The 26,464-nt window shown below is 38.6% G+C and overlaps 2 protein-coding genes across 2 annotated transcripts in view; both read left to right on the forward strand.

The window, feature by feature from the left end:
* COMMD1 (copper metabolism domain containing 1) overlaps nt 1-16,081 on the forward strand; it is a 174,006-nt gene extending 157,925 nt beyond the window's left edge. The window contains exon 3 of the mRNA XM_077915577.1: nt 15,062-16,081. Within this exon, the coding sequence (XP_077771703.1) occupies nt 15,062-15,169 (108 nt within the window). The 3' untranslated portion in view covers nt 15,170-16,081. The remainder of the gene's footprint in view (nt 1-15,061) is intronic.
* Nucleotides 1-26,464, forward strand: part of B3GNT2 (UDP-GlcNAc:betaGal beta-1,3-N-acetylglucosaminyltransferase 2) — a 271,174-nt gene that overhangs the window by 76,600 nt on the left and 168,110 nt on the right. The window lies entirely within an intron of this gene.

Raw genomic sequence — 26,464 nt, forward strand, 5'->3', positions numbered from 1 at the left:
AAATATATGTCATACTGTCAAATATTTTTCTTATACTTCCACTGGGGACATACCTCACTTTTCTTCAGAATAGTTACATGCTTTTAACTAGTATTTTTGTCCCATTTCTTTTGACCCCTTTTTGATCATTCATATTTCTGGTTTGCCTAGACATAATCTTGGATTGAGTGGCAAATGTATTCTTTTTAATGAAAGGATAAACTGCAAAGTTTTATTAGAGTAAGTTTTATTTACTTTTAATAGTCATTTATGGGTGTGTTTTTTTTTAAGACTTTTTTTTTTTTTTTTTTTTTTCAAGAGAGGCAGAGATATTAGGCAGAGAGAGGGCTTGATCCCAGGACCCTGGGATCACGACCTGAGCCAAAGGCAGACCTTCAACCACTGGGCTACCCAGGTGTCCCTATGTTTGTTTATGTTTATTTATAATAGCATATATGCTGTCTACACCATCTTTCTGTTTTAGGTGATTATCATGAAGCCTTGGTTATGTATGAATGAACTATGCTATTTTGGGCATCTTCTTTCCCTTCACTCCACCCAGTCTTGTATATTCTTGGCTTGGCCAGAGAATAGCTGTAAGTGAAATACGAAGGATGTTAAAAGTTTGAATTCATAATTTAATATATTTATCTTTTTTCAATACTTTTTCACTCTTTTTCTTTTTTAAAATATGAGATAAAATTGACATAACATTATATTTCAGGTGTACAACATAAAATGATCATATTTATCTTTTTGCATTCCGTAAGTACTTATATATGGTGATGTGATTTTTTTCAAGATGAATAATGTGGTGTTCTTGGGTTAGCAAGGCAGAACTGAGAATTCCTTCTGATTATAGATGGAAAGAACCGTAGGTTTAAGCAGGTATTTTGGTTCCACTAACTGTGATTTGGGAGAAGTCTTAAGAAGTGTTCCACACAGGGGCATCTGGGTGGCTCGGTTGGTTAAGCAACAGACTCTTGATCCCAGCTCAGTTTTGATCTCAAGGTCATGAGTTCAAGCCCCAGAATGGGCTCAATGCTGGACATGGAGCCTACTTAAAAAAAGGGGTGGGGGGGGGCAGCCCAGGTGGCTCAGCGGTTTAGCGCCACCTTCAGTCAGGGCCTGATCCTGGATACCGGGATCAAATCCCATGTCGGGCTCCCTGCATGGAGCCTGCTTCTCTTTCTGCCTGTGTCTCTGCCTCTGTGTGTGTGTGTCTCTCATGAATAAATAAATAAAATCTTTAAAAATAAAAAAGGTTCCACATGTTAGTCAATTGACTAAGGTAAACATTGCATCTACCTTTCCTGGTGATGGAGGCAAGTAGCTATATATAAAACTCAACACCCTTTGGTGCTAACCCCCCCCCCTCCCCGACCAGCTGCCTTCTCCTCACTGAAAGAGAGAGGGAATAAAAAGCCATCTTGCCTCAGTATAAGAACTTAGTCTCTTTAAAAACTTTTTTAAAAATGATTCTCTGCTCGAATTTCCTGCACATATTAATTTAACAACAGTGCCATCCCATTACACTTAAAAAATGCTAGAAGTTGGGCAGTCTGGGTGGCTCAGTGGTTTAGTGCCGCCTTCAGCCCAGGATGTAATCCTGGAGACCCAGGATCGAGTCCCACGTCGGGCTCCCTGCATGGAGCCTGCTTCTCCCTCTGCCTGTGTCTCTGCCTTTCTGTGTATGTGTGTCTCTCATGAATAAATAAATAAAATCTTTTAAAAAAATGCTAGAAGTCTTCCATGGCAGCTAGGATGTACTCATTGTCTATCCAGATGTTTTACAGGCCACTTTAGATTGACTTTGGATTATCATACTTTTAACACTCAGGTTTCCTTTGAGTCTTTGTTAAAGTTAACTGAATCGTAGAATAACTTTCACATGAGGGTACTTAGTGACTATTAATGATGGTGATTATCTTATATATGAATGTGAGTCAGGATTGCAAAATGTTAAGTGCTCAGACTCTGAAGCCAGGCAAATCTGGGTTTAAAACTGGCTCTGCCACTTACTGCTTGTGTGGCCTTAATAAACAAGTTGCTTTTCTTTCCTTGCTTTTCTCATCTGTAAAATGGTATAAAATTATCCTCACCAGCATGAAATAAGGCATGAAAAGCACTTAGCATGTAATATGTGTCATTTTGTATGTGTTCAATAAATGTTAGCCATTGATAGTTATTGCTATTAATATTACTATCATTAGTGTTCCTTCTGTATCCCCCTGAATTGGCTAATGTTTTCTTTCTTTCTTTTTTTTTTTTTTTTAGTTTTTTTTTTTTTTAATTCATAGAGAGACACACACACACACACACACACAGAGAGAGAGAGAGAGAGAGAGGCAGAGACACAGGCAGAGGGAAAAGCAGACACCATGCAGAGAGCCTGATGTGGGACTCCATCCAGGGTCTCCAGGATCACACCCTGGGCTGCAGGCTGCGCCACCGGGGCTGCCCTGCTAATGTTTTCAAACTTGTACTTTTCTTGCAATTTCTCCTACTCCTGTCTACCAGGCTAATTTCTTTCTAATTGTGGCATTTCACTTTTTAAGTATTTCTTATTTCCTAAGAGTCCAGAGGTGATCCTCTCAATCTCCTCAAAGTTTTCTATTTTCTCTACTGCTTTCAGAGTCTACTGAATGAATGGTGACCAAGTAAGAAACTGTTTGCCAGTTAGGACCTGACGACCTTCTGTCTTTTGCAAAGGACTGAACTCTAATCTCTAGTTTCTAGAACTCTGGGCAATTTTAAGAAAATGAGGCCTTTCTTTTTCTCCACAAACTGGACCAGAAGTATATCAAAGCCCATAAAATTCATTGCATTATCTAATGAAGTCTTCTTGCTGGTTATAGCTGAAAAGATCTGGATCCGATGGATAAGATCTGTATGTCACTTCCATAGCTCTTCAAAGTACCTTTATTATTTTTTTTTTTTTTCAAAGTACCTTTAACTCTGGCTTGGTTTCTTCCTAGTTAATAGGGCTGTTCTAAGGATCAGATGAGGTCATTCATGCAAAAGGGCTTTCGAAACTGTAAAGCACTGTGTTAATGTGAGGGATGATTGTTGTATATGAACAAAGGTCCCAGCAACCTAAGTGATGTCAGAATCCAACCCCAGGTAATAAAGATGCAATCTCCTCTCTTCCTGCCACTTCAGAAGTTTGCAGTAACTTATTTGAGCTAAAAAGGCTAGTGATTAACTTCCTGCAGTGACTGCAAATCATTTCTTCCCCTCTCTTCCCCATATTCTCTCACCAAGTGGTGTGCCAGATTTTGAGTCAATCTTCAGGCCTGAACCTTGAGACACAGCACAGCAGGCAAAGTAATTCATAAGATCTGGGAATGAGGATCAGCAAAGATTTCTTTTGTACCATTTTCCAATCCCTTTCCTGGCAGCTTTTATCCTGGCAGCCCCCATAGATTAAATGACATTTCAAAACTGAGTTCAGTGAGGATGAGGCCAGATGAGGCTTCTGCCAAACTAGGCTGGCAGACCTGAATAATCAGCAGTTAGTGTGTGTGTGTGCGTGCGTGCATGTGTATATACGTGTGTGTTTCTGGACTATTAGAAATTCTTTTCTGTACAATAAGAACAACAAGCCTAGAATTATGTGTGAGATCATCATCATTATTGTCAACCACAAACACAGAACACTTGATAAACACAGGACCCTCCAAGTTTTGGTGATTATTATGGACTGAATCGTGTCCCCTGCCAATTCATATTAAAGTCTCAACCCCCAATGTCTTAGAATTATAACTGTATTTGGAGTTTGTTGGAAACCCAAAAAATTCATCTCCCCCCCCCCCCGCCCCCGCACCATAACCTTGACCAAAAAAAAAAAAAAAAAAATTATCCAAACCCTTTTCCCCCAAATCAGCATTTTCTGAATTTGAAAGGCCTCCTATCCTTAGTCATTTCATCCTTTGCTTTCTTTATATAGCTTTCTTTGCTTTCTTAAGAGAAGGGCAAAGGGAAGTGCTTATTTTTTTAACTATGCCTATTTCTGCTTAATTGTGCTATCATGAGTGACTTAAAAGAAACCACATTGAGACAGCTGGGGCATAGATAGATAGATAGATAGATAGATAGATAGATAGATAGATAGATGATAGATAGATAGATGGTGCTGTTGCCAGAGCAAGTTGATGATCCCTCTAGTTAGAGAAAATCTGCAGTCCTAGAATGGGTTTGATTAGTTTCACTTCTGTCTTCTCCTGCCAAGGAGTTTGTCATTCATTGCTGTACTCTGGTCTTTTTAATGGATGTATGAAGAGGTTTCCCCCATCTTAATCTGTAGATTATCAAGAGCCCCTTAGTTTCTGCCTGCCTAATGGTATTACCTAAACCAGCAACTCTGGTTGAGTTTTGTTTTGTTTTGCTTTTAATCTGCTCTATTCCTTTCACGTAAATATATTTTAGTTTATTTGCCAAAGTTGTTTGCAGATGAGTTTGCTCTGGAATGTGTCTCATCAGGAATGATGAAGGGGGGGCAGTTTGAACTTCAAACTAATATTAGCAATGCTTTCTTTCTCATGTGTTAAAGAGTTTTATCAATTTGTTTTCTCTTAAGATTTAAGTGAGATTTCTTCCTCCTTCAGTATGATTTGCATTTTCAGTTGTTTAGCAGTTGTTCCTCTGGTTCTTTGTCCTTGTCACCTGGGAACTAGTTCTACTTAGCCAAAACCCAGTATGATTTCTTGCAAATCAAACCAGAGCACCTAAAAATAGTTTTTTACCCAAGTATTTTTTCACCCAATGTTTTTCAAAATACAGAAAATCTTAACAGCTAACATTAAATCCTGCCAAAAATAAAAATGTTATAACATGAACTGGAGCACAGTATGTTTTAGAAATAAGCCCATGATCTCATTATATTGAGCTTTTAGTGTTTATATAACTCAGCTTCGTTTTATTTTCTTTCATTGTGTGTTTTTAAAATAGTCTTTGTCAGTCCTGGTTCTTATATAAATCAGTACAGAATCTCTAGATATCTCGAATTAGTTTCCATTCTACTCTGCTAAATGTACAGTATTCTGGCTTGAAAGTGTCTGAATTCAGAGTCAGATGTGGGTATTAGAGAGCAGTGGATTTAATCAGAGCTGGGAATTCGCCTTCACATAACTGGGGCTAGCCTCCAGGTTTCTTGTTTTTTTTAGTGGTAAAATGGAGATCGATGGTATTTCTGCCTTTCATTATTTCTACTGACCTGTAATGGGGAGCAGAATATGTCAGGCTGCTTTGAAATCTCTGGAGGAAAAAGAATAGTGATAGTCCTGGTTTAGCAGTGCATAATTCAGCCAACGAAAGAACCACTCATTCTTGCAAGGTCAGACTATTTTCTCCCTTTCAGAAACAAGTCAGAGTTGCCTGGGCCAAAATACACGTTCCTTTTGACCACATATTGGCAGGACACGCATGTCTAGTTTTCTTCTAAATCATGGCTCTAGATTTTTTTCCAGCTAGGAAATCGTAAACCAAAACAATTGCAAGGTCCTGTTCCTGACAAGGTCCTGTTCCTGTTTCTGTCTTTTTAGAAATTCAAATAACTTTGAATGGAATCTTGTTGCCTGTTGGTTCACAGGCCCTGAGCCTGCAGAAAAATGAAAGCTCAACAGTAGAAGGTTATATATATATATATTTTATTTATTTCTGTGTGTGGCTAATTCAACCTTTGGTTCATTGAAGATTATCGTACTAATGCCCGCTTTATAAAATTCCATAGGTTTTTCTGGTACCTAGCAACCTGAGATCCAGCCTGACATCAGGCTCCTTGCTCAGCAGGGAGGCTGCTTCTATCTCTCCCTCTGCCTTCACTCTCCCTGCTTGTGTGCTCTTTCTCTCTCTCTCAAATAGATAAATAAAATCTTAAAAATAAATTAGACATTATCTAAGCTGAGAACAGTAGTCCTCATTACTAAAGGAAGGGAAATATTTGAAAATAAGATTTTTCAGGGGATCCCTGGGTGGCACAGCGGTTTAGCGCCTGCCTTTGGCCCAGGGCGCGATCCTGGAGACCCGGGATTGAATCCCACATCGGGCTCCCGGTGCATGGAGCCTGCTTCTCCCTCTGCCTGTGTCTCTGCCTCTCTCTCTCTCTCTCTATGTGACTATCATAAATAAATAAAAATTAAAAAAAAAAAGAAAATAAGATTTTTCAGACACAGACATTTTTTCAAAGAAGACATACAGTTGGCCAATAGACATATGAAAAGATACTCAACATAACTAATCATCAGGAAAATGCAAATCAAAACCACAATGAGCTACCACTTCACACCTTTCAGAATGACTAAAATAAAAAAGACAAGGGGTGGGGAGCACCCAGCGGGCTCAGTCAGTAGAGTTTAGGACTCTTAATCTCAGAGTCATGAGTTTAGGCCTACATTGGGCATGGAACCTACTTTAAAATTAAATAAATAGATAAGTAGATAAATAAATAAATTTAAAAGACAAGAAACAACAAGTGTTGGCAAGAATATGGAGCAAAAAGAACCATGTATGCTATTGGTGGAAATGCAAATTGGTACAACCACAATGGAAAACAGTATGGAGCCTCCTGAAAAAAATTAAAAATAGAAATACCATATGACCCAGTAATTCCACTTCTGGGTATTTACCCAAAGAAAACAAAAACACTAATTCAAAAAGATCTTTGCACTCCTACATTCATTGCAGCATTATTTGCAATGAGCCAAGATTTGAAAGCAACCTAGATGAATGGATAAAGATGTGTATACATCAGGTAAACACACACACACACACACCTGATATATACACAGTGGAGTATTACTCAGCCATAAAAAAGAGTGAAATCTTGCCATTTGTGATAACGTTGATCAACCTAGAGAGTATTATGCTAAGTGAATTAAGTCAGAGAAAGACAAATACTGTATGATTTCAATTATATGTAGAATCTGAAAAAACAAAGCAAAAATAAACTCATAAATATAGAGAACAAATTGATGTTTGCTGGGGTTTGGTGGGGTTAAACAAAATAAGTGAGAGGGATTAAGAAATACAGACTTCTAACTATAAGTCATGGGATGTAAAGTACAGTATAGGGAATATAGTCAATAATGTTATAATAACATTGTATGGTGTTTGATGGTGAGCATTTCATAATGTATATAAATGTCGAATTACAATGTTACACATCTGAAATTTATATACTGTATGTCAACCATATGTCAACTTAAAAATAAATACATAAATTGGGATAAAACATCTTTCTGGCTTAAATTGTACCATATGGCTATGATATTCAAAAGTTGTCATATGAAGGTACAATTAAAGTTCCTCCCAATAGCTCTAATCTCCTTGTCTATAAAAGTTTTTATGGAGCTGCTATGTTTTAGACAGCTTATTAACCAGTTTAAATTTCACTTCATTTTTCCATTTTGTGGAAATTGTTAAAAGATGGACCAAAACAAGGAGGAAGAAGTGAAACAGCAGAGACCCAGATAATAGGTCTCTGAATGATTAAGATCTGAAATTATTATATATATTTTTAAAGATTTATTTATTTATTTTAGAGAGAAGGAGCACAGCAGAGTGGGGCAAAGAGAGAGAGTCTGAAGCAGACTCTCTGTGGAGTCAGACACATAGCCAACTGTGCCACGCAGGCCCCCCTGAAATTATTATATTTTTAAATATTGTCACTCTACATAAAGCCTGTATATAGAAAGTTGAAGTTAGGTGCCCTAGATTTGTTTACTAGTAACTTCAGTCTGTGGTAAATCTGCAACTTCATATATACTCAATGTCTCTTTTCTCCCTTGAGTTGCTAGTTAGCTAATGAAAAGTTCATGTTTTCTTAATATAAGAGTCAGTGAGAATTGTCAGGTTGTCCTCACAAAAGTCCTTTGAAATGCCTGAATGGCAATTCCAGAAAACTCAGTAATTCTTGTCCAGTGGTGGTTAATGCTTTTTTTTTTTTTTTTAAGATTTTATTTATTTATTCATGAGAGACACAGAGAGAATGAGAGAGAGAGAGACAGAGACACAGGCAGAGGGAGAAGCAGGCTCCATGCAGGGAGCCCAACATGGGACTTGATCCCAGGTCTCCGGGATCACACCCTGGGCCGAAGGCGGCGCTTAACTGCTGAGCCACCCGGTCTGCCCAGTTAAGCTTTTATAATACTCTGGTAATACTCTGTCTTCTTCTAGGAGATTGTGGGAATATGGAGAAGCACTTCCTCTAGAAGCTGCTCTGGCTCTGAAAGCACCTGGGATGTGCTGAGGCACTGCTGTACTTCATTTATTAAAGTGAATTCTTTTAGTTCTTGAAGACCCTGTCTTAGTTCCACATAGCTCTTAGCATATTACGAACACCTATTGAGTTTTGGGATCAATCATTTAATTTAGTTACTCTGTTATTAAATTGCAGTCTTAGCCTCCCAGAGAGTCTAATTTTCATCTTTTTTCTTCCTCAGTAGGATGATTCGCTTTATGATTTTTTTTTTCCTTTTTGAAAATTGCATTAGCACACCCTTTACACAGTAGCTGTAGAACTGTCAGCTATTGTGTTTGAAATGAGGATTTCCTCAGGATAAAAATGGCCTAAGTAGGACCATTGTTTGTAATATGTATTCCTAACAGTTTTTGTTTTTAAAAAAAAAGATCATAGGGGCACCTGAGTGGCTCAGTTAATGTTTGACTCCTGATTTCACCTCAGGCCGTGATCTCAGGGTCCTGGGATCAAGCCTTGTGTTGGCCTCTGTGCTCAGCACAGTGTCCGCTTTGGCCCTCTCCCTCTGCTCCTCCCACCACATTTGTGCCCTCCCTCCCCCGTCTCTATTGCTAAGATAAACAATAAAAATTTTTTTTAAATAAAAGATTGTTAAGTTTTTAAAAGAGATTATAAATCACAAGTTTTCTTTTCTGAAGTATTGTTTTAAACTGCAACATAAGCTATTATTTCAGATATAGGGTATAAGAGCAGATTGTAGAGGTGAGCCCACATTTCTGAAATCCAGATCCTTGATGCAAATTCTTAGTGGAATCTGAGCTTCCGTGATTGTTGTTGCTGGCTCTTGTTGCTGTTGTTGTTCTTTAATATCAAAGTGCTGCTCTACAAGATTCAGTACAACGATAGAAAAAAATTAGATATTGGTTTTAGATAATAACCACTTGGAGGGCAGTCTTCCTGTCAGTTTAGGCATGATGAAAATCCTTACTCTGCTAATCTTTGGAGATTGTGTTTGATGATACATACTTTGGCAGTCTGTAGAGACTCATCTTTATATTTATACTGAAAACAGTGATTGAAGCCAGAATGTAAAGTAGAAATGAAGAAACAATACCCACACATAGAAAATATTGGAAATACCAGAGGAGAGGGAATTGGGGTTTGGAGAGTAAATACCTGACCTTTTTCCTCTTGCTAGAACCCAGCATATTCTTATTCCATAAGAATAAAGGAGTGACACAGTCTTAGAGAACAGCACCATAGGACATGAAACAAAGCAGAGAAGGGTGGCAAATGAATAAGAAAGGACAAGTGGAGAATAGTCATAGTTTTCAGGGAACTATAAAATTTTAATTTTGGACAAATGGTTCTTTAAGAAGGAATATGGAAGACCCTTTGCTACAAAAAAGATCTGTCAAGGTGTCCTAAAAGAATTGGAAGAAGTATCAATATAATTCTGAAAAAAACACTCAAAGTATGGGTATCTTATTATATAATTGCTCTTCAAGAAGCCATTACCAGTTTTGACCTTGCTGCATGTTGTTAAGCATGGAAGACACGGAGTGACAGAGCTGCAGATCAAGTTAATTTCAGTTTATGAAAGGACAGCCTAAATGGATAGTCTTCGTGGCTGAAGTTTATGCTTAGCCAAGATTCCCCTTGTGTTAAGAAATGTAACCAAAAGAAAAATTGAGGGAGTAAGCCATATAATATCTGGCCAGCTGTATATGGTTTCCTGAATCAGTTTGGTTAGCAGATCCTCAGTCACCTTTTCCCACTCTCACCCTCTATCCCCTAACTTTAGCACTTTTTTAAAGAAACTGCAACATGTAGAACTTGTGAAAGTCATGTTATAATGCTAAATACGACCAGTTCTTTGGGGAATAAAGCTTTGTGACAGTTTTGCATGGGAAATAATAGTAAAATAGAAAATAGATTATTAAAAAAATAGATTATAGACTTCTTTTTTTATTTTTATTATTTTTAAAGTTTTTTTCTTAATATTTATTTATTTTAAGTGGGCTCCACAGTCCATGTGGAGCTTAAAACTCACAACCCCGAGATTAAGAGTCACATGGTCTACTGACTGTTCCAACCAGGCACCCTGCTATTTTGTTTTATGCTGAATTTATTCTAAATGGTTCCACGTAAGTACTTAATAAGTCATTGCTCTTTTTATTTTTTATTTTAGCATTTTGTGAGTGTGGTGTTGTTTTGCCAAAGAATTCTTGGTATGCTTATGGGCCTAGATAGCAAAATCATCTAAATAGACATTATAAACAAAGAAGTTTTAGTATATGGATAGAGAAAACCAAACACTTGCTTAAAGGCAGCCTTCAATTACTATATAAACTAATAATTAGTTATGTTCTCTGACCTTGCAAGGAAATGAGTTTAAGCTAAAGCACTAAAGTTCTAGGTTGGCAAGTAAGAGTTTCCTGAACAATATTAGAGTGGTTACCTAGGAAAAGAGTTTCTTAGGAACCTGTGAGATATCTTTCTCTGAAGTCATTACAGGTAGCTTGGGTTTTTCTGTTGGTTTGGAGTTGGAGGCCTCTTAGACCTCTTAGGATTAGCTTTTGCAGTTGGAGAGAGTATTGGAGTATTTTGCCTTTGCTTTGTTCTGTTATTTGGGATAGTTTTTTAAATCCTGAGTTTAGGGATGCCTGGGTGGCTCAGCGGTTGAGCATCTGCCTTTAGCTCAGGGAGTGATCCTGGGGTCCCAGGATCAAGTCCCATGTTGGGCTCCCTGCATGGGGCCTCCTTCTCCCCCTGCCTGTGTCTCTGCCTCTCTCTCTGTGTCACTCATGACTAAATGAATAACATCTTTTTTAAAAAGATAAATAAATAAATAAATAATAAATAAATAAACCCTGAGTTTAATACACTGCTATACTCCCAAGTGATCACAGACTACATATTCTTAATAATGATGTGCTTGCTTATTCATCTGCTAGCCAATGTCTGATTCTACCACATGCTTTATCTACACTCTACTAAAAAGCAGCAAGTTCTAACTCTTGTCTCAGATACTTAAATCCAGGAATTTAATCTTACTATTTCTTGTTACTATGACCAGTTAGGCCCAGACCCGAGTGGATGACTTTGGGGAAAAAAAAAAAATCAAATGTGCCTGGCTGGCTCAGTTGGAAGAGCTTGAGACTCTGGATCTGGGGGTCATGAGTTCAAGCCCCCTGTGGGATGTATAAATTACTTAAAAATAAAACCTTTGGGCGCCTGGGTGGCTCAGGGTGTGTTCCCAGAGACCTGGGATAGAGTCCCACATTGGGCTCCCTGCATGGAGCCTGCTTCTGCCTCTGCCCGTGTCTCTGCCTCTCTCTCTCTGCCTCTTTCTCTCTCTCTCTCTCTCATAAATACATAAAATATTTTAAAAATTAAATAAATAAAACCTTTTAAAAAATCAGATGTTTCAAATTGTTCTTATACTTTGCTTCTGGCTTGATAAGCATCAAGTGTATTAGATGTATTTTCTGTAGTGTACCCCAGCCAAATTTGAACAAAGCCTCATGTGTAAAGCCCCAGTTTAAAGACTCTTGAATACCTGATAAAAATATTTTGATAGCATATCTAGGTAAAGCTAAACCTAGCTTCACCTAGATAGTTTCAAATAAAATAGTTTCAAATAAACTGTTTCTTCAAGGGTCATAAATGGTTACATGTGTCTTTCTAACACTTTTTTTTCCCCAATATTTTATTGATTTTTTTTTTTGAGAGATTTTATTTGAGAGAGTGAGTGAGAGAGACAGCAGGAGGAGGGGGAAGGAAGGAGAGAGAAAAGCAGACTCCCTGCTGAGGAGGGAGACTGATGTGGGGCTTGATGACTTATTAAATACTTAAGTGGAACCTTTTAGAATAAATTCAACATAAAATAGCCAGGCACAGTCAGTAGAGCATGTGACTCTTAATCTCCAGGTTGTGAGTTGGAGCCCCACATTGAGTGTGGAGCCTACTTAAAGGTCCTGGGATCATGACTTGAGCTGAAAGGCAGATGCTTAACCAACTGAGCCACCCACATGCCTCTGTCTTTCGAACCATGTTAATATGCATTGTTTCCAGGGGGGAGGGGTAAAGGTTGGGAATAGATAGAAAATTTAACTTTGGGGACGCCTGCCTGGGTGGCTCAGCGGTTAAGTGTCTGCCTTTGACCCAGGGCATGATCCTGGAGTCCTAGGATTGAGTCCCAAGTTGGGCTCCCTGCATGGAGCCTGCTTCTCCCTCTGCCTGTGTCTCACGAATAAATAAATAAAATCTTTTAAAAAAATTTATCTTTGGACTCTTGTTTTTCTAGCCTGCTAGTCTCTCTAGTAGTTGATTTCCCTTAAAAATAAATAGCTTCAGGGGTAACCTGAGTGGCGCAGTTGGTTAATAAGCATTCAACTCTTAGTTTTCAGCTCAGGTCATGAACTCAGGGTCGAGATTGAGCCCCACGTCCAGCCCCACACTCCCCACACAGAGTCTGCTTAAGACTCTCTCCCTCCGCCCCTCCTCCCCTGCACTCTCTTTCTCTCTGTCTCAAATAAATAAATATTTAAAAATAAGTAAATAAACAGCTTCACTGATACTTAGAGGTCTGAGCAAAGATAATTTTTTAAAAGATTTATTTATTCATGATAGACACACACACAGAGAGAGAGAGAGAGAGAGAGAGAGAGGCAGAGACAGAAGCAGGCTCCATGCCAGGAGCCCGATGTGGGACTTGATCCCAGGACTCCAGGATCATGCCCTGGGCCAAAGGTAAGCGCTAAACCGCTGAGCCACCCAGGGATCCCAAGCAAAGATAATTTGAATACTAAAATCTGTAACAAAGTAATGGCCCCCTAGTCAGAAAAGATCCCAGCTTTTATTAATAAACTCTGCTCAGGAATTCCTATCTCTGTGATCAAAGTCCTTGATAGCCTTTCCCAAATAAAATGGAAAACCAGGTGATTTATTACTATTACTGACTTTCACTGAGGTAGAACATGGGTTACATCATCTTCTGCCAGTTTCCCAAATATATGTGTTAGACTGGTAATTACTGCTTTCTCTAGACCATTGTTTCAAAGGCCAAATATTCAAAAAATGTTTTAAAGTTAGGCTAAAGATCTCAGTAAAACGGAATGAAGAATAAAAGGCTTTCAAATCTGAGACCTTAATTTAGCTAACTGAATTATCTAATTTGCCATAAATTTGCTCTTCTTTCTAAAAGGAAGTGATCCCTCCTGCTGCTCCTCAACAAAAGGAGCATCTTTCTTTTCTTTAAATTGGTTTTTGCTTTCAACTACATGAAAACCTGGCAGTTTCTTTCTTCCTTTAAAAAAAAAAAAAAAAAAAAACTTGGCAAGTTTCTACATTCACATAGTATATCCCCTTCCTATCCAAATGCATATTTGAGGAAAAGGTTCCCTGTAGTCAGGGAAAGCCTCTCCTCCCTTTGGAAGATTTTCATCTGAGAGGCCCTTACTTTCCCTCTGCACTTGTTTCTCCTGGGGTACGTTCAGTGTCAGCAGTAAACACTCAGCGCAGCAGCTTAGCAACAGCAAAGGGACTTTGCCTGAATCTCCTGAAAGTTCTTCTAGCTAATGACAGAGTAACTTGCTGGCTTGTTGGTCTTCCTCTTACCTGCCACTTTGGGAATAGGGATGGGAAATACCTTGCATTTAGAGAGGAAAAAGTAGAAAAAAGGGCACTGATCTGGTGGTAGCTCTGCCATCAACAGAGGGACAATAGGCATGTCATCTACTGTGCCTGGGGCCTCAGTGTCATATCTAAAAAACAAGGTAGTTGAATTATATGATCTCTGAGAATTCTTACTGCTTTAATATACATGATTGTTGTTAAGAATCTTGAAAATAATCACTCTTGGATACATGTAATTTGCCCTCATCCCTTGACACAGTGTGGACAATGGATCTGTTCATTGTACATGAAATTTCTGTCACTACACTTCAAAGGCTTTTTTCTTTTATTTCTCCCTGGTCTAGGGTTGACTGACTGATCCTAACAGTATTTGAAGAGAATGTGTTTGATGGAAATCTAGGAGAGTTGCCTTATAGCAAGTGGAAGGGCCTCAGAAATGTTTAAGGCTATTTCAAGATCTGGTTGGTTATCTTTCAGTCATCTGGTTGATGTTTCCCAAGCAACTTGGTCACAACCGGTCACAATTTCTAATATAACTGCTAAATCCAAGGGAGCTCAATTACCAGCTAACACAGACCCAGTCCTCCTTCCATTGCTATACTATGTGGAGTGCTACGGAGACAGTAGGGACTTTGGAGTCAGCCAGAACTGGGAGTTTACAGTCTGACTCTGCCTTTTTCTGATTTTGTTATATAGGTTAACCTGTCTGTACCTCCGCGTCATCATCTATATAACAGCAATACTTATGTACTTAGCTTAAAAATTGTTATAGGGAGACACCTGGATGGTTCAGTAGTGGAGCATCTGCCTTTGGCTCAAGTCATGATACTGGAGTCCCAGGATCGAGTCCCACATCGGGCTCCCTTCACAGAGCCTGCTTCTTCCTCTGCCTGTGTCTCTGCCTCTCTGTGTGTCTCTCATGAATAAATACATAAAATCTTTTTAAAAATTGTTATGGGATCAAATGTGGTGACAGACAAAAACAGCTTCTCACGTGCCTCATCATGAGAACACCCAACATTTGTGTACCTCTTTACCGTTTATGAAACACCTCATTGAAGTAGTTTTAGTTAGGGAACTGAATATGTGGATTTGCTTTGTTGGCTAATATATCATTTAGGTATTGAGACCTGAGTCAGGTTTGCTAGGTAAGGGGCCCTGGATCTTCGGAACTGGGTCAGGCCAGGTCCAGAACCTTGGCTATCTTGAAGGTCTCTTATAAAAACACCCTTTTATGTTTTCCAGGAATCAGAATTTCTGTGTTTGGAATTTGATGAAGTCAAGGTCAGTCAACTCCTAAAGAAGCTCTCAGAGGTAGAAGAAAGTATCAGCACACTGATGCAGCCAGCCTAGCTGAAGATGGAGTTGTTGAAGCAGAGGTGTTCATGATCCCTCCCCAGTGACCTGCGATTTTTTTTTTTAAATCTTATTCGCCCATTTTATTAAATCCTCAAATTCAAATCTGTTTGTCTCACTTGCTGAGATTTCTTTTGTCTTTCTCTTTCATTCATTCTTACAGTTGTACTACTTGTAGAGGTTCTAAAACTTTAGCATGCAGAGTGCTCATAAAAGCACCTTGAGATCAAGAGTCACCTGCTTCACTGAGTAAGCCAGCCCGGTTCCCCATTATAAAAGCATTTTAAAAAGGCTTAAGGGCCATATCCCTAGACACTTGAATTCAGTAGGACTAGGTGGAGTCAACTTCAGGAACCCTTACTATGGTGGTCGGTTCCTGGAGTAGGATTCCATAAATCATGGAAGAATTAGAAAAGGGGGAACAAAACATTTTATTCATGCAAATACAAGGCTGACCAAAAGCCATGTGTCTTGAGTTGAGGCTTAGAAAGCCTGCCTAACCTACAAAAAGTTTACTGATCCTGGTAAAACCTGTGATGCTCCTGGAACTGATTCAGACATTTGGATTCATTCTCACTAAATATGAGGGGTCTGGTTTGATCTGAACTACTGAGAAAGTTGGGCTTTTCTGGAACCTAGAACTAAACGGTCCTTGTCACAAAGGGACTGACTCCCTTTATACTTCCTTCAAGTCAGAGTTGTATGAAAGGAAAAATGTCTGCTGAGCTGATGTGAGGTCTTTTACATCAGAAAATTTTACTTGGGTCATCAAATAAAACCTTTTGAAGAAAACTAATAAAGGGGTACCTGGCTGGGTCAGTTGGTATAACATGTGACTCTTGATCTTGGGGTTGAGGGCATAGAGATTACTTAATAAATAAATACAAATTAAAAGAAAGAAAAAAAAAACAAATTAAAAGAAAGAAAGAAGGCTAGTGTAAAGGCTAGGTCCTCATGGAGAAGTTATACCAAACACCAAGAATACTCTAAAAGGAGGAAGCTGTCAACCAGTATATTGAGGCTATGGCCTTAACTGGTTTTATCATTTGGTACTGATAACATTTAGAAACCCCAGGTGCCTTTCAGATGTAATGTGTTAAAAAATGTAGCTCCCTTGGTCAGTGGTTATACCATATGTCAGTTTTAATGAGTTTATTCTAGGGCAGGAATAAGTTCTTTTCTGTTAAACATTTCCTCTTAAATCAGTTAGCAGACATTTTAGGAACTTTTCCAACACCCAAGCTGAAAATACTGGCTTCCTCCCTGATTAAAACCATCCCAGCAGTTAGCAAACAGTGACCAGAAGGTCTTAAATGTAGCCCCTGTGGACCCTTGAGAAAACATCTTGAAACAGTATGGTAAATAGATTCAGAGAAGGCATGAGGTTTGGCTAAAGAACTATTAAAACTTGCTTTCTGTTTCCAGGGCTACTGTCATGTGATCCAGGAGAATTTAGATAATGTCTTCTGCTATAAAATGGAGGAAAAGAGTATCCCATCATATAATGGGATAGCAAATGTCATTGGAAGGAAGAACTGTAGCTACCACATTTTTTTTTTTAATCTTTTTTTTTTTTTTTTTTAATTTTCTTATTTATTTATGATAGTCACACAGAGAGAGAGAGGCAGAGACATAGGCAGAGGGAGAAGCAGGCTCCATGCACCGGGAGCCCGACGTGGGATTCGATCCCGGGTCTCCAGGATCGCGCCCTGGGCCAAAGGCAGGCGCCAAACCGCTGCGCCACCCAGGGATCCCTAGCTACCACATTATTATTGACTCACATATCCAGTGAAATCTGTGAAAGCCTAAAAGAACAATCCATAGGCCCACAGGAAGAGGAAATCATTCTTGTGGTTCAAAGCTCTGTTTAGGTCCTCCTATAAAATTAATAGCCACAAATGTGGACATGGGCTTTTTATTATACCCCCAAACCCTTGGTCATTGGAAAGTCTGTTAATGTATACTGAGTTTTTAATAGTAGTAGTAGTAGTAGTAGTAGTAGTAGTAGTAGTAGTAGTAAAAGAAACTAGTTGCTGAAGGTGGTCCCACATTTAACATTAAACACTTTGGGATACAAGTGTTTTTAGGCAGGGTGTGTTTGTGTTATATTTAGTGGTGATTTTTAAGTATCTGATTGCCAAAGGAATATATGTTTATTATAGTCTATTGTGAGACTACAGACCACACTAAAGACCATGAAATGACTTATCAGCCTAACCTTCAGAGATAATGGAAAGAAGGATGGAACTAGGTGAAGAGTTGTGTTTCCTTGAATAATTATCTGGAAATGAAACACATGGTTTTTAAGACTTTGATAAACATTACCAAATTGTTCTCCAGAAACATTATATCAGTTTGTATTACATCTAAGAAAGTATGAAAATAAATCACTCCTTTTCTTGCCTAAGTGGATATTGTCTGTTTGTTTGTTTTTAATCTTGGGGGACTAACTTGTTTTTGTAAATTTTTACGAGGGACACTTAACTTAAACCAAGAATTCTCCCTGGGAATAGTGCAAGCATGGCGAAAAGACCAGGGAAAGAGAAAACTGGCATAAGGGTCCCAGCAGGTGCCACTAGATTTCCTACCTCCGTAATCCTAGGTTAAAATCCCTTTATTTTAAGTTCAAGAAATGTGGGACAAAATTAAAATAGGCTTTATCCTGAATTAGGCCTTGTAGAAATTGTCCTTACTTGAACAATGAGCACTTTAACTTCAGTCTGTTTAGGAACAGTCCAGGCAAGCCAAAAGTTGCTTTTAGAGTAGAGTGAGAAAGAAGCTTCAGCCTTCAGTCGTTTCATGTTGATAGAAGCACAAGATTTGGCCTTAATCTCAGGCCTGGATTTTCTTGGAAGCTCTGGTTTCTATTGGCTTATCAGCAAAGGCTTAAATTTTACCATTATAGCCTCCCCTTTCCTTTACTTAACCTCTCTTCCTCTAGTGTTATTTTTTTTATCCCCTTTATTTATTTCACTCACCTGTCCACCCACGTCCCCTCTGGCAACACCAGTTCTCTATCTTCAAGAGTATGTCTTTTTTCCTTGTTCATTGGTTTCTTAAATTCCACAAATGAGTAAAATCATATGGTATTTGTTTCTCTCTGTCTGACTTATTTCACTCAGCCTTATAATCACTAGATCCGTCCATGTTCCTGCAAATGTCAAAATTTCATTCTCTTTTATGGTTGAATAATATTCCTGTTTGTGTGTGTGTGTGTGTGTGTGTGTGTGTGTGTACTACGTCTTCTTTATGAATGGACACTTGGGTTTCTTCCATGTCTTGGCTGTTGTAAATAATGTTGCAGTAAACAAAGGGGTGCATATATCTTTTTGAATTGATATTTTCTTTTTCTTTGGGTTAATATCCAGTAGTGGAATTATTAGATCATACAATAATTCTGTTTTTAATTTTTTGAGGAATCTCCATACTGTTTTCCCATAGTGGCTGCACCAATTGACATTCTCACCAAAAGTACACAAGTATTGAGGAATCTCCATACTGTTTTCCCATAGTGGCTGCACACAATTGACATTCTCACCATTTCTCCACATTCTTGGCAACATCTGTTATATCTTGTCTTTTTTATTTTATCCATTCTGACAGTGTGAAGTGATATTGTGTTTTTTTTTAAGATTTTATTTATTTATTCATGAGAGATACACAGAGAGGGGCAGAGATACAGGCAAATGGAGAAGCAGGCTCCTCGCAGGGAGCCCAATGTGGGACTCGATCCCAAGACCAGGATCACACCCTGAGCAAAAGGCAGATGCTCAACCACTGAGCCACCCAGGTGTCCCACATTGTGGTTTTGATTTATATTTCCTGATGATCAATGATTCTGAGCGTCTTCTCATTTATCTTTTGGCCATTTGTATGTCTTTTTTGGAAAAATAGCTGTTCAGTTCTCTGCCCATTTTAATCAGACTATTGGGGGGTTTTTTGTGTTTGTTTGTTTTTTGTCTTTTTAAGTAATGATTCAAAAAGAACTATGGCACTTAAAATTTTCATTTTAACGTAGTCTTTCCCAAGTGTAAGAAGGCAGTGAAAGCAAAAGATGACACTGAGTTATCTGAAATCTTAAATAGCTGACATGGTATCAAGCTACTAGTTACTGAAATTCTTTTTTTAGACCTTAGTGAAAATTTGGAAAACAGAATATAAATAGAAATTTGAGGAAATTAAATGTTAAGCAGATGTTAGAAAATAATGTTTTCTGAAGTACACAATAAATAATCTAGACCAGTAAAGGGAAAAGGATATAGAAGGAAGCCTTCTAGAGGCAGCTCAAAAATGAATGGATATTTTCCTAAAAGAACAGGATACTGGAAGGGATGGGTCTTAATAGGACAATAGCCACCTTATAATTTTAGGTGTCACAAGTTTCCAGCCAAATTTTTCAGTATTTTAGATGGTGATTTAGTTAGCAAAAGGGAAAACTCAAATAGAACAGAAGTAGTTTGCACTTACCTCTAGCTGCAAGGTATACATTTTTTTACCTCAAAATTTGAGAAATAGCAATTTTTATCTGAGTGTAGTCAGTTCTCAATTCTCCCTTATTTGGGGATGGCCATGGTTGTCATAGCATCATGACTGAATGTAACACTGAAGTAACCTTTGTTATACAGGAACCTGTCTAGGCCTGCTTGCTGTCATGTCAGATAAATGGTGCCAACTGACATATCTTATAAGTTTAGTACATTTAGGGATGCCTGGCTGCCTAAGTGGTTGGGTGTCTGCCTTTGGCTTAGGGCATGATCCTGGAGTTCCAGGATTGAGTCCCACATTGGGCTCCCTCTGCATGGAGCCTGCTTCTCCCTCTGCCTATGTCTCTGCCTCTCTTTTTGTGTCTCTCATGAATAAATAAAATCTTTTTTTTTTAAGATTTATTTATTTATTTATTTATTTATTTATGATAGACACAGAGAAAGAGAGAGAGAGGCAGAGACACAGGCGGAGGGAGAAGCAGGCTCCATGCCGGGAGCCCAACGCGGGACTCGATCCCGGGACTCCAGGATCGCGCCCTGGGCCAAAGGCAGGCACTAAACCTCTGAGCCACCCAGGGATACCCAATTAAAATCTTTAAAAAAAAAAAAGTTCAGTACATTTATTGCCAGAATAAAATACTAAACCTATATGTCAGCACATACCAAAATATGAGTATTTATATCATTTACTCACTAAGGACTGTAATTAGTCTTTTTATTTCTCTTTTATGCACCTACTCTTGGCTAGTTTTCTTTTTTTCTTTTTTTTAATTTTTATTTATTTATGATAGTCACAGAGAGAGAGAGAGAGAGGCAGAGACACAGGCAGAGGGAGAAGCAGGCTCCATGCACTGGGAGCCCGATGTGGGATTCGATCCCGGGTCTCCAGAATCGTGCCCTGGGCCAAAGGCGGGCGCCAAACCGCTGCGCCACCCAGGGATCCCTTTTTTTTTTTTTTTTTAAGTAGGCTCCATGCCCAATGTGAGGTTTGAACTCATGACCTGAGATCAAGAGTTGCATGCTTTACTGACTGAACCAGCCAGGTACCCCTTGGCTAGTTCCCTGTCTCAGGGTTTGTTTATTCACAGGAGGCAGACAGGGAGAAATGGAAAGGGGGGAAAATATGGATTGCACAAGTGCAATAAGAGATTAAACTGTTAAGTTAAAAAAATTTAGGCTGAAAAATGAAAATACTTAAAATCCTTAATACTGTTACTATACTGTTTTTACATTAAATAGATAAAAATATATTTGGCATTTTATGATTCATAAATTATGACTGTTTTTAGAATCATGACTAAGATTTGGCACTGGTCTCAAAATGACTAGGTAACTTCTGGTAGAAGCTATTTTGCCATCTTTAAAAGGGGGGAAATATCTGGACAGATGGACAGAGGACTTACACAAGGCCATGGTCAGGAAGAGACCTCAGGGTGGTATCTTTCATTTCCCTATTCTGTCAGACCCCCCAGAAGAATAATATGTGCTTGAAAAAAATAGGTATGTCCTTGCTCATTAAGATAATGACAGTTCCTACAGTGATGGCTTTTGTATGCAGATATGACATAGGGGGTGTAAGATCCTATGTCATTTGCAAGCTGCATCCATGTTAGACTTGTCTGTGTGCTGAGGCTGCTGAAGCTCTTTGTAGAGCCTAATGATGTTTCTGATGACCTTGGTCTTACTGTCCACTCAATGCTACTTATTTTTGGATGCAGTGTGCAAGATGAGTCTTGATGTGCACATGGGCTTCTTGGCTGTCCTCAGTACCTAGGTAGGCAGCAGACCATCTTTATCCTACCTGTATAACCATGATCCAAGCTTGCTAAATATAACATAACTCTTGGCCATTTCTTCATTGTAACAATGTCTGTAGTGAATTCTGTAGCAGCTACTTGCTCATTATTAAGGTTTTCTCATCATAATCTATCATGGTCCATAAAACAGAGATAAAAAAAAGTTTTTAACATTTTAATTATAAAAGTAAACAGGCTCATTAGGGGCACGTGGGTAGCTCAGTCAGTTAAGTATCTGACTCTCAGGGTTGTGAGATCAAGCCCTGTGTCAGGTTCCTTGCTGGGCATGGAGTCTGCTTAGGGTTCTCTCTCCCTCTCCCTCTGCCCCTTCCCTGCTCTTCCCGCCCCCCACCAAAATGCATAAGACATACTCATTAAAAAATTACTTATAATTTTTATTTTTATTTTTATTTATTTTTTCATAATTTAATTTTTAAATGAGTACAAAATTGTATGGAGCAAAACATGATTCTCCCTTGCTTTCTACTTTTTAATAAGACTCTCCTGGGGTGCCTGGTTGGCTCAGTCAGTAGAGCATGCAACTCTTGGTCTCAGGGTTGTAAGTTTGAGCCCTACATTGGGTGTAGAGATTACTTAAAAAAAAATCTTTATTTTAAAAAAAAATATTTTACTTATTTATTCATGAGAGACACAGAGAGAGAGAGAGGGAGGCAGAGACACAGGCAGAGGGAGAAGCAGGCTTCATGCAGGGAGCCCTACATGGGACTTGATCCCAGGTCTCCAGGATCATGCTGTGGGCCAAAGGAGGCGCTAAACCACTGAGCCACCCGGGGTGCCCCAAAAATAAAAACCTTTAAAAAAATAAAAATAAAAAATCTCTATCCCTAGAAGTAGTTGTTCTTAACAATTTTGTGTTTCCTTACAGATACTTTCTATGCACACAAAAATATTAATTATAGTTTCAAAGCATCATTTTAGAAGGCATTGATCACAGCTGAAAGATAGAGTAGAAGCAAAAAATACACTACAGGGAATAAGCAGGAGATTAGATGATATAGAAGAATCGATCAGTGATCTGGAAGACTGGGTAATGGAAATCCCCCAAACTGAATGATAAAAAGAAACAATTTTTAAAAATGAGGATAAGTTTAAGGGAATTCTGGAATAACATCAAGCATACTAACATTTGAATTATAGGGGTCTCAGAAGAGAGAAGCAGGCAGAAAACTTACTTGGAGGAGAAATAATAGTTGAAAACCTTTCTGACCTGGCAAAGGAAACACATCCAGGTTCAAGAGACAGAGAGTTGCAAACAACATGAACCCAAAGAGATCCACACCAAAATACATCATAATTAAAAAGTAAAAAGAAATCTTCCCTTAAAAACAGTAATGGAAAAAGCAATTAGTTACATATAAGGGAATGTCCATAAGAGTAGAAGCTGATTTTTTAGCAGAAACTTTGCAACCAAAGGGAATGGCACAATATATTCAAAGTACTGAGAAGAAAAAAAAACTTAGAACCAAGAATACTCTATCTGGCAAGGTTATCATTCCTATTGAAGAAAAGATACACCCATATTTATCTGAGATAAGCAAAAGCTAAAACAGTTTGTTACTACTAACCACCACAGTATGTAACCAATTATATCTAATAATTAGTTAAGGGATACACAAAATGAAAAGTCTTAAAGTATGATGTCAAAAACATAAAATGAGATAAAATGTAGTACTTTTACAATGGGTTTGAATTTAGGTGACCACCAACTTAAAATAGACTGTGATATATACAAATTTTTTTTGTGAACTTCATGGTAGTCAAAAGCAAAAACCTACAATAGCTACACAAAAAATAAAGAGAAAGGAATCCAAACATAATATTCAAAATAAAGTGATTAAATAACAAGGGAAGTGTGCAAGAGAAGATGAAAGGAACAGAGAGGAACTACAAAAAAGAAAACAACTTAACAAAATGACAATAAATACATACCTATCAATAATTACTTTAAGTGGAAATGGACTAAATGCTTAAATTGAAAAACAAAGGGTGGCTGAATGGAAAAAATACAAGATCCATCTATATGCTGCCTATAAGAGACTCACTTAAGATCTAAAGACAGGGGATCCCTGGGTGGCACAGCGGTTTAGCGCCTGCCTTTGGCCCAGGGCGGGATCCTGGAGGCCCGGGATCGAATCCCACGTCGGGCTTCCGGTGCATGGAGCCTGCTTCTCCCTCTGCCTGTGTCTCTGCCTCTCTCTCTCTCTCTCTCTCTGTGTGACTATCATAAATAAATAAAAATTAAAAAAAAAAAAAAAAAAAAAAAAAAAAAAGATCTAAAGACACACAAAGGGGGATCCCTGGATGGCTTAGCGGTTTAGTGCCTGCCTTTGGCCCAGGGTGTGATCCTGGAGTCCTGGGGTTGAGTCCCACATCAGGCTCCCTGCATGGAGCCTGCTTCTCCCTCTGCCTGTGTCTCTGCCTCTCTCTGTCTCTGTGTCTCTCATGAATAAATAAATAAAACCTTAAAAAAAAATAAAGACACACAAAGGGTAAAAGTGAAGGGATAAAAAGGATATTCCATGCCAATGGAAATGAAAGCTGAGGTAGCAATACTTCTATCAGACAAATAGACTTAAAGATTATAACAAGATAAAGAAGGGCATTACATAATGTAAAGGGCTCAATCCATCAAGAAGATAAAATTCTTGTAAATATTTCTGCACCCAAGGTAAGAGCACGTAAACATATAAAGCAAATATTAACAGACAAAAGGGGAGAAATTGACAGTAATGCAATGATAGTAGGGGACTTTAACTCTCCGCATATGTCAGTGGATAAATCATCCATACAGAATTGTGAAGGAAAGGGAGTATGTCTCTCTGGATCTGGAGGTGGAAAGGAAACACCAGAAATGTGTGGGGTCACACCCCTTCATAGAAAGGGTCTTTCTTTTTTCTTGATGGATGTTTACAAGCCTGGATCATACCTGGCTTATCATCTGGGGCTCGGGTTCTTGGTGATGAGCTGTTATAAATGAAGAGCTGAGAAAAAGGAGATGAATGCAGTTGTGTTCCCATGGAAAACAAACAAAGCTAAACATAGCCAGAGTAAGAGAACCTACGACTGCCAACAGACATGGGAACTGTGCAAGTGAACAAATCCCAAAGCTTACTCCCTCCTTGGGGAGTTGAGGCCAGAAGCAGTTTCTGTAGCATCCCTAGCAGAGCTGTGGACCCGTTCTGACTTGACTGGGGAGGTGAGGTCTGTTGTTCTTTCAAGGGTTGCTTACTTTCTTTATGAAGAGAACCCCTGGGGCCTACAGTCTTAAAAAGGAAGGGAAATTGGGGAGACTTGCTGGGGAGGAAAAATTTTCCTCCACTATTCAAGATTCTTTTGGCCAGACAAAATTAAATTTGACATGAGATATTAACAGGAGAAAAATCAAATTTAATTATGTATGTATGTATGGGGGTATGAGGCCCACAGGTAGTCAGATATGAGGCTTGTATTTTTCTTTCTGAACTAAGAAGAATGGGATAGGGATCTGGGACACTAAGGGGAAGGAAGACAATTCACTGGAAGATGAAAAAGAGTAAACATCTTTGGTAAACAAATGTTTGCTAGGCCGTACAGAAACAGTGGGACACAAGAATTTTAACAGATTTTACCAAGTTCTTCCCTGTCCACCACAGGGTCCACTGTTTATATTATGGGTCCACAGTTTATATTATGCTGTGTTTTTTCCCTTATGGAGGAGGTCCTCTATCCAAATTGTTTTAGGCAGTTAGAGGAAGGTCAAAGGTTCTTCCTAAGCTTTCTGTTTCTTAAAAATAGTCAGCCTAAATCCACATGCCAAAGAGACATTTTCCTTCCCTACAGTACTGCCTTTGAAACTTCTCCAGGAAGTTCACATCCGCAAGTTAAGTTTGGTAGATTGTTTCATCTTAACTGAGTTGGTCTTTTAGTCCTGAGAATAGGTCAGTTCAGTTAAACTCATTTCGGCAGGCTGTGATGCAGGTACACTTCCAAGGTAAGCCTGTCGTTCAAGTAATCAGGTTTTTTTTTTTTTAATTTTTATTTATTTATGATAGTCACACAGAGAGAGAGAGAGAGAGGCAGAGACATAGGCAGAGGGAGAAGCAGGCTCCAGGCACCGGGAGCCCGATGTGGGATTTGATCCCAGGTCTCCAGGATCGCTCCCTGGGCCAAAGGCAGGCACTAAACAGCTGCGCCACCTGGGGTTCCCAAGTAATCAGGTATTAAACAAGGGGCATTTCTAAGGAAATAAAAGAAAAACAATGGGTAATGATTGGAACAAATTATAAACCAATTTCTGAGTTCTGATAGCAGCCAATTTAAAAGATGTTTAAATGTCCAGCTTAGGTTATCTTTAGGTAGAGTGAAGGCAGGCAGTGGTTAATCTGATAGATTTTTCTGGATTGCAGTTTGAATGTCCCTGATGATCATTCTGAGTGGCCACACAGCAATTGGCACAAGTGTTATGCATACATGAGCCGTTGTAGTGATTTCTCCAAGTTTATCAGGGCATTCATACTCAGTTTATAGGGCTTCAGGGAAAAAAAGTACACTGAGTTTTCAATGATTCCAAGTCAAAAGGGCAGGAGAAAAATTGTAAGTTATTTTGGAGGTTTGAGACATTAGAAGAAACAAAGAATTCAGGATTTAGTCCACTTTATCACTTTATGTGAATCTAATATCCACAACGATGTGCCATTGAAACAGTTTTTTCTCTTAATAGTCACCCTCATTTCTACCAAAGATAGCCAAATTAAGACTAATTTGTTTGCAAACTAAGCCGTGTTTCAATAACTTGGCCTGATTATTTCTGCATAAGTGCAATTGATCGTGTAGGTTCTTTTAAATCTACTTTGCTGGAACCTTTCATAAGGAATCTCCAGATTGAACTTTTAGCTGCCAAATACTTGTCATTAGACTTTGCCTGCAATAGCTTGAGGTTACTTTACCTATACTTGAGGTCCCCAAAATATCCTGAGTTCCTGCACCTGCCAGGAAGTAACCTTTTTTACTCA

The sequence above is a fragment of the Canis aureus genome, chromosome 11 (assembly GCF_053574225.1).
Source record: "Canis aureus isolate CA01 chromosome 11, VMU_Caureus_v.1.0, whole genome shotgun sequence".
Classification (NCBI taxonomy): domain Eukaryota; kingdom Metazoa; phylum Chordata; class Mammalia; order Carnivora; family Canidae; genus Canis; species Canis aureus.